At 36.4% G+C, this 9,174-nt stretch overlaps 1 protein-coding gene across 1 annotated transcript; it reads left to right on the top strand.

The window, feature by feature from the left end:
- Positions 737 to 8,828, top strand: LOC109717933 (plant intracellular Ras-group-related LRR protein 7). Its single transcript, XM_020243897.1, has 9 exons — positions 737 to 949; positions 4,676 to 4,745; positions 5,702 to 5,748; positions 5,914 to 6,022; positions 6,213 to 6,298; positions 6,499 to 6,589; positions 7,551 to 7,636; positions 8,338 to 8,424; positions 8,513 to 8,828. Exons 1-9 carry the CDS (start codon positions 851 to 853, stop codon positions 8,624 to 8,626), a joined length of 789 nt encoding a protein of 262 aa, XP_020099486.1. The 5' UTR covers positions 737 to 850; the 3' UTR covers positions 8,627 to 8,828.

Consider the following 9,174-nt stretch of genomic DNA (forward strand, 5'->3'; position numbering starts at 1 on the left):
AAAAGGCTAAATTATAGAAAACTTTTCTGTTAAAATTCGATTTTTTACTTTTCCCCCCTGTCATTTAAAAACCTACACTTTGTCGCCTTGTGAAATGAAAAATGTGCACTTCACTCCCTACCGTTAGTGATCCGTTAGGATTTCGTAATAAAATACTTTTTTATACCAAAAATATCCTTCTGCCCTCTTCCCTGTTGCTTCGCCTCCTTCCGGCTCGCCGCCTTGCCGTCGCCTCGCCGCCTCGCCGCCTCGCCCTCCTCCACTGCCTCGCCCTCGCCCACATCCCATTCGTCCTCCTCCGCCGCCTCGCCTTCGCCCTCGTTGCCCTTGCCTACCTCTTTATCAACGCCCACCTCGATTTCCTCCCTACTGTCGTCGAAATCGAGGGGCGGCGAGGGTGCAGGAGGAGAAGGGGAACAGGTGGAGAAGAAAATGGAGAGAAATCGTGGCCGATCGAGGTGTGAATTACGGCCGATCGAGACGGTGGTTGAGGAAAATAATGGAGGAGACGAAAATGGTGAGGGGCAAAATGGCCATTTTACACACCGTACCCCCTCTGTGAATATTTTTTATTTTACAAGGGGGCAAAGTGTAGGTTTTTAAATTACAGGGAGGGAAGTAAAAAATTGAGTTTTGACATGCGGATTTTATGGAATTTAGCCAAATAAAAAAAAAAAAAGAAAAAAAAAAGAAAGAGAGTATAGTTGAGGGGGGTTCTATTTTCACAATGTTCCATAGTTAAGGGGGTGCCCATACTTTTTCTTTCTTTTTTCTTTTCTTTCTAAAAATAATCTAATTCGTACTTTCGTCGTCGAGACCATTTTTTTTTCGATCGAAAAGCTCGGCGCGGATGGGTTGTTGCAGCAGCAAAAGCATCGATTCGAGGGCGAATCGGATCGCTCGGTGGCGATCGACGGGGATCGTCGCCCTCCGAGACGGCAAATTGAAGGTATTTCGATCTCAATTTAGGGTTTCTTTTGATGATGCTCCGGTGATTAATTCTGAGATTTGATTTGATGTATCCTTTAATTTGCTGCGATTTGATGCTTTGTGAGTGTAATTCGATTGCAAAATTGAAATCTCTGTGATGATGATGCGAAAAATGGGGGGAAATTTTTTTTTTTTGGGCTATTTTAGTGTTGGAGGAATTAGATTCTTAACTGGATTAGGGTTTGATTGGTGTGCGTGTTTATTCGTTGTACCATGGGAATTAGCATAGAGGAATCCGAAAAATTCCTCTTTTTTAATGTATAGTATTGATTGAAGCTTTATAAATGATTGAATTTGTGGTTTATGTATTGATTTTTTTTTTTTCCCTCGTAGTGTAGCCATTTTGCCCCTTTTCAAGCTACTAAAGACATGTGTGTCATGTAATGGATGAATAAATGTTGATGGTCCAAATAATTTACAAGAAAAGACTCTGCATCAAGGGGGGGAATCGACAAATTTTTGTCCTTGGCATTATAAGCGGAAAAAAAAGAAGGAAATTTGCTATCAATTTGCTGCTTGTTCTACCTTAGTTGGCTCAAATACCGGCTTTGGCAAATCTTGAAAACAGACAATAAAGCTGCAGGATTGTACCCAAGGGCCCGTTTGACACGAATAAGGCCTAGTTTGGGAATGCGCTGCAACGAGCATTCTTATCTGGTGGAGGTTCCTGTCGTAGTTTTTTTAGCATTGGAGTATTATGGGTCGCCACTGAAGTGAATAGGGTAGTACCTAAGTGCTTCATCAACCTGCTTATGAGTAGAGCCTAAGCCTTTAGTCCCAATTATATTGGGAATCTGCTTTCATAGTTTTCTTAAGGCAAGTTTTACATTGGTTTTCAGGCTCTCTAATCTCGTCATAATAGACTCGCGCTCTACCGAATTATGATGTAAGATGTGAAATTCAATAGCTCTTATTACTTAAAGCATGAACATGCACGCTTTTATCATTTCAATGGTATATCTCTATAGCTTATCTTTCGTTTGATATGGCGACATAACTGCTAGGACAAAATCTGAAGTATCAATTTCCATTTGCAATGCTATTCTTTAAACACGTTAGGTATTGTTAAAATTCAAGAATGTCGAAAGGAGAGGAGTATAAAACTAAATCTTTATTAAATATTCTTGGACTAAATTTCTATGGTGGATGATTTTCCACACATTTATAGCCGTCTATATATAGGCATAAATCAAAATCCTAATAACAGTAACTGAACCAGATTTAAACTTATCTCTTATGTCTAACCAACAAAATATTAAGAGATAAACTTGATAGAAATAAATCTAAACTAATAAAAAATATTAGGTTACTTATCAACATCCTCCCTTAACCCAAATTTTCGCATTCCGAGTAGCTTTCGTAGCTTCACGAAATTTTCCGATGTCAGCGGCTTCGTAAAGATATTGGCGGCTTGATTCTCCCTTCTGCAAAAGTGTAGTTCGATCTCGTTCTTCTTCACAAGTTCTCGAATATAATGATAACGGACTTCAATATGTTTACACCTTCTATGAAAAACTGGATTTTTTGCGATTGCTATAGCCGAGCTATTATTACAAAATATTTTTGTAGGTGCATTGTGACTTTCACCAAATTCTTCAAGAACTCTTCTAAGCCAAATTGCTTGTGTAGCGCTTGCTGACGCTGCCACGTATTCGTCTTCTGCTGTCGAGAGAGCTACGATATCCTGTTTCTTCGATGACCATGTGAATGCGCTGCTTCCAAGAAAAAATACGTTGCCTGATGTGCTTTTCCGTTCTTCTACGTCGCCGGCCCAATCGCTATCAGTGAATCCGATGAGTTCGGATTTGCCACCGTAAGCGTAAAAAATACTATAGTTGACCGTTCCTTTTATATAGCGTAAAATACGCTTTGCTGCCTGTAGATGCATCTGAGTCGGCTTTTCTATATATCTGCTGATCAACTTAACACCATAGGCTATGTCGGGTCTAGTTGCGGTTAAGTAGCAGAGGCTACCCACCAACTGTTTGAAGTATGTAGAATTAACGAGCTTTCGGTCTCCTTTCTTGTTGAGCTTTAATCTGATCTCTACTGGGGTAACGACCGGTTTACAATTCGCCATCTGAAACTTTTCAAGTATTTCTCCTGCATATTTCTTTTGAGAAATAAAAATACCTTTATCTTTTTGTGAAACTTCGATGCCCAGATAATAAGCCATATAGCCCATATCAGTCATCTCAAACTCATTAGTCATGCTCTTTTTGAATTCTTCAATCATAAAAGAATTATTTCCCGTAAAGATAAGATCGTCAACATAGAGGGAAACAAATAAAAGATCACCGTTAGAATTATTTTTAATGTAAAGAGCATGTTCAAAAGGGCACTTACGAAATTCGGCTTTTTGAAAATATCGATCTATACGTGTGTACCAGGTTCGCGGAGCTTGCTTCAAGCCGTACAATGCCTTTTTCAATTTGTAAATTTTGTCTTCTTCACCGTTTTGTATAAATCCTGGCGGTTGCTCTATATATACTTCTTCATCGAGAAAGCCGTTGAGGAAGGCGAATTTGACATCCATCTAATGGATCTTCCACTGTTTTTGAGCCGCCTCAATCGAAGAAACGACATGATCATATTTGCCAGTTACTGATCTCATAATTTTTTTGACAATTAATTTATCGGGCCAGTCTTCTCCATTCATCCGTATTTGATTTGATATGGATACTACCCAACTAAAATAGTCGTCGATTGATTCACCTTCATTCATCTACAAAGATTCAAACTCACCTTTAAAAGTTTGGATTCGTACCTTTTTTACTTTATCTGCGCCTCGATAACTCCTCTTGAGCATGTCCCAGGCCTCTTTCGCTGTCTTGGCATTCGATAACCTCTCAAAAACAGCTTCATCCACCGCCTGATACAGAAAGAATAGTGCCTTTCTGTCTTTCTTTCGATAATCTTTGAGCGTTTTCTTCTTTGCAGCAGCAAGCGTTTCGAACTCACTGTCAGTGACATCTTTGAAGCCATCCTTCACGATATCCCATAACTCCTGAGATAAAAATAAGCATTTTATCTAGATACTCCAGTAATCGAAGTTCTTTCCTATAAACTTCGGAAGCTGTGGTTGAATCATCCCGTTTAGGGCCATGATCAACTATCGATGTCGATGTCGATGTCGATGGAAAGCGCGATGCCGACACATTCTACGTCCTCGATCACGAAGCCGACGATCTTTTCTTCGTCGTAAGGCTTCTTAAACTTGTCTTTGATACCACTTGTCGAAAGGAGAGGAGTATAAAACTAAATCTTTATTAAATATTCTTGGACTAAATTTCTATGGTGGATGATTTTCCACACATTTACAGCCGTCTATATATAGGCATAAATTAAAATCCTAATAACAATAACTGAACCAGATTTAAACTTATCTCTTATGTCTTACCAACAAAATATTAAGAGATAAACTTGACAGAAATAAATCTAAACTAATCAAAAGTTACTTATCAACAAAGAAGACGAAAGCAGCAGTAAAATGTTTCTTGTTTGCATGAGTGGGACTATGATTAGTTTTTTTGGTGGACCTTTTTGCAGATTCACAATTCTTACCACTATATTTCAGAATTGAGATATTGTATAAAGGATCCATGAACTTTTTCGTATTTCATCTCGATTTCTATCTTACTATTTATGTTCTAGATTTTCACAAATTTAAGCTTTGGTTTTACAGACACTACCAGATGAACTTTTCCAGGTGGATAAATTTGTCAGAACACTTGATTTGACAAATAACAAGATAGGTAAGCCAAGGTTCTCAATTTTCTTTCTACTTTTCCATGTTTTGATTGGTATTCACGAAAATTCATTAGAATATATAATGTTTTTTATTACTTATATAGTCATATTTGAACTTTTATTCTCTCGTATAGGGTTCAATACTTAGTAGATGCGTGTAAATCTTTTCAGTTTCTATTTTTCCATTGGTCAGTACACTTTCTTCTGAAACATGCAAACATTCATGAGATGATATTATTAACCTGCTGCTTAATTGCATTCTGTTCTTTTTAAATAGGGAACATCTTCCAGCTATTAAGAACTGTCATAGTCCTGAATAGATGATTGGACTTGCAGTTATGATCCTTTTTCGAAATGAGCATGATTGCAACATCATCATGCTGACTTCACAGCTCCTTACTTGAAATATTAAAAGAATGTGCATGTATGAGATCATATAATAAATAAATGAAATCATGTTATAGAGAACTGGCATTTATGATTACCATTAATCTTTAAGGACAAAAGAATCAGGGACATGTTTGTTTCCCAATTGGGATTGCAATTGGAATCCAAATGATCAATGCATTAGTGGTTTTTGTTGACAATGCAATCGTTGTAGGAATGGACTATTCCCATTTCACCTAGATTTTGGCCCCTCTCCCAGGCCGGACTTAAGATAAGGGATTAGAAGATTCTTGTTCCACCTCAAATTGAGGATCTGCATGGGGTTCCACCCAACCAAAGAGTTTGAATGGAATTTGACTGGTCTGATTCCCATTCCAAGTCCAAAACTTCCCCAACCAAACTCTCCCAAAATGAAAAGTAATGTTTTCATAATTCTTGTATTCAAAGAAGTGCACGCAAGAGAATGCAATAACTTGATGAGATGAAATGGATTATCTACTCTTTTATGATTCCTTTTCTCTTGATTCTGTCTTCTCGAGCAATTAAAATTAATCCATTTTTTTTCCTCCTGCAGCTGAGATACCGCCAGAGATTGATAGACTACTTACCCTGCAACGTCTTGTGAGGATAATTACTTTCCAGTCCTTAAAATCTAATTTATCTTCTATGCAGTCGATATATGACAAATAACAATTTTCCTGCATTTTTAGTCTTCTTTTTCACATTCTCCATTTTGTTGTCAAAGGCAAAAATTTAGCTGGAAATAAATGCTTACTGCTTTTTCAGGTTTTGGCTGGCAACCTGCTTGAGTTCTTGCCAGCTAACATTGGGAATCTCCGGAACCTAAAGGCCATCACTCTTGATGGAAATCGGATGTCAGTCTTGCCTGATGAATGTAATTTTCTTTCCGTATATTATAACTGCCCTTGTTGTTAAAAACTAAAATTAAGTTTTGGAAGAAAATTCGTATTTACACATTAATGTTGTTTTAAGTTTTAACTAGGTTATATGCGTCCCTTGTAGTATTCATATATGCTTTGTAGCTAAGTATATTATTTTCTGAGCATATTATTTTCTCCATTTAGTGGGCTCTCTTTCCAGGCTTGAGCGACTTTCTATCTCTGGGAATTCCTTAATTTCTCTGCCCAAGACCATTGGAAATTTGCGTAGTGTGAGTTCCTAATACCAATTCAAACTATATTATGAGCATATTTCCTTTTGTTTTGGCAGAACTGTGATGTGGCTATATTTAATCTCCTAATTTTGATCTTTTTTCCTTTGACTTGATTTATTTATGGTCGTCCGCATGTTGCTTTTATGATTTTGATGTGCAATGGACTCTGTTTTCAGTGATAACTTATCTGATTACAGTTGTTGCTGCTAAATGTTTCCAACAACAAATTGAAGTCCCTTCCAGAGTCAATTGGTGACTGCATTTCCTTGGAAGAATTGCAGGCAAATGGTACTACTACCTGTTGCTTTCGTACCAATTATCTGGAGTAATATTCATTGTTATTTTATCTTTTCCATCCAGTGGATGTTGTATTCTAATTGGAAATACAGGGTCGTGCATAAACCATGAATTAAGATAATTCATTGTAGGAATCGCAGCCCACAGAGTGAACTTGAACCCTCAACAACTTTTTTTTTTTCCTCCCCTAATCCAGATCTCCTTGACTCTTTCTTTATTCAAATTTTGAAACTATCTCCATGGCACATGAATAGCCCAAAAATAGAGGACAAGAGTTGTTTGAACTGAACAAGGCAAGAGGAGGCTCTTTGTTAATTTAAACTTTGAAACAATCTTGACGATATGTGAATAACCCAAAGATAGAGGATAAGATTATTAAAATTAAAGAGGGTAAGAGATTTTCGAACTTGAGCCCATTTTTACCGATTCAAATGGTATTAATAGGTGTTGTTAAAACTTATTTGCTTGATGGTACACCCCCTTTTTTGCCTTAGTATCTTAGTAACATGTCCACATCTGGCGATTGATACTGGTTTTGAAGTCTCTCTCTCTCTCCCTCTCTGTTTTTTTTTTTGAAGATTCGTTTGGCTTTTGTTGGGTGTGCTTCTACATTCAGCCCTTAGCGACTAAATTAGTTTCAAAAATTCTGTTCCCATACTAATTGATACGAAGCTGGAACATTGTATATGCAAGTGCAAGTCTAATGCAATTGAGTCGATTGGATCAACGATTTTAGATCTATAGAGGCCTTTAGAACCCTTGTGTGTACCAAAAGGACAGCTATATTAATAACTCGCATCCTATTCCTCCATATTAAATAGTTTCCATGCAACATTTCTCTTTTCTTTTATATAGTTTATATTGTACTTCTTTTTATTTCTTTCTTAACCTTAACCTTGCCATTCTTGGACTTGCTTAATTGACCTACTAATTTACTTAACCTATAATGCAGGAAATTCTATTGATGATTTGCCTTCATCTATTTGCAATCTCATTCACCTGAAGTCCCTTTTGTTGAACAATAATAACATTCGCCAGGTATATGGTTCATAGCTTGATTTATCTAATATTTCTCTTATTCAGTTTTAGTATTTTTAGCATATCTTGAAAATTTGTAGCATCAACACGAAACTACGACTTAACTATTTTAGCTACAAGCATATATTATTTTTGTATTTTATTCCAAAAGCTGAATTTCCATATATGCTCTTCAAAATCTCAATTTCTTACATGTGCTCTTGGAGTCTTGTACTTAACAAACGAATGCCTTACATGAAAGTGACCCACGTTAAAAAATTCTTTTAAACACAAAACCAACTCTCTCCCATATTTTTGTTAGGATGGATAAATGTATCCAAAAATTCAAAGTTTACAAATAGGGGTAAAGCTAGGATACTTTAGAAGTAAACGGTTTCCCTCTCATTTCTGATAACGGGGCATCCCAATCGACGATCGACGCAGTGAAACACGATTTGGACTCTTTCAACTTCCTCAAAACTGAATTTCGTTATTTTACTTATTTTACGACATCATTTACCTAGTTGTCCAAGTTGTCTCAAATTCACCTTATATTGGCCGTTAAAATTTACCAATTCTGCGACCATTTGAATCCAGGCAAATGACATCTAAAACTTAGATGAATTTTCAGGTGTATATATATATATATGTGGAAGCCCCATGTTGTTGTTGTTACTAATATGTTTGATTCCATAATACTTATTTAATCTTATGATTCGCAGCTTCCTCAGAATTTATTGAAGGAATGCAAATCTCTGCAGAACATTTCTCTTCACGACAACCCTATTTCGATGGATCGGTTTCAGCAAGTTAGTCCACATCCTTGCAAGCTCACAAACTTATGCTATCTTAATATTTGTGCTTTGGTTGACGAAATTGCCGCGTATCTTCTTGTAGATGGAAGGATTCGACGAGTTTGAAGGACGAAGAAAGAAAAAATTCGACAAACAAATCGATTCAAATGTCATGATGAGCTCCACCGCACTAGACGAGGGTCTTGATTTGCGATAATCATGATTCTTCATTGTATGTTTTCTTCATGTTTCGATCTTTGTCCCTTCTCTGTATATACAAATTTCACGAATCTATTCTTGAATCCCAGTAATTGAGGAAATAATTTGGTACAAGTACGGTACAGTGTAATTTTGTGCTCACGATATGTTTCCTTGTGTGCAAGGAAAGGAAAATGCTTGGACTTTTATTTTTTTCAAAATAACCCTATAAAATTTTCTAATTATCTAATTAGATAAATAACCTATAAAATTTTTTTTTGGCAAACTAACTCTTCTTTTGCCGTGTAGGAGTCACGTTGGAATTTTCTCAAAGACAGTGAACGATTCACTGCTTTCGTAAAAACGGCGAACAATAAAAATGATTCACCGTCTTTCTAATTTCTCACAAAAGGGGTAAATTATTTACTGCTTTTTGTTTATTTACCGTTTCTTTCTATATCCTGTATATAATTCTAACCACTATATAAAAATTTTAATAAATCATATATAATCTTAACAATCTAAAAATTTTAATAATCTATCTTTATAATTCCATATAATCTTAAC

This window comes from Ananas comosus, linkage group 12 (assembly GCF_001540865.1).
Source record: "Ananas comosus cultivar F153 linkage group 12, ASM154086v1, whole genome shotgun sequence".
NCBI lineage: Eukaryota > Viridiplantae > Streptophyta > Magnoliopsida > Poales > Bromeliaceae > Ananas > Ananas comosus.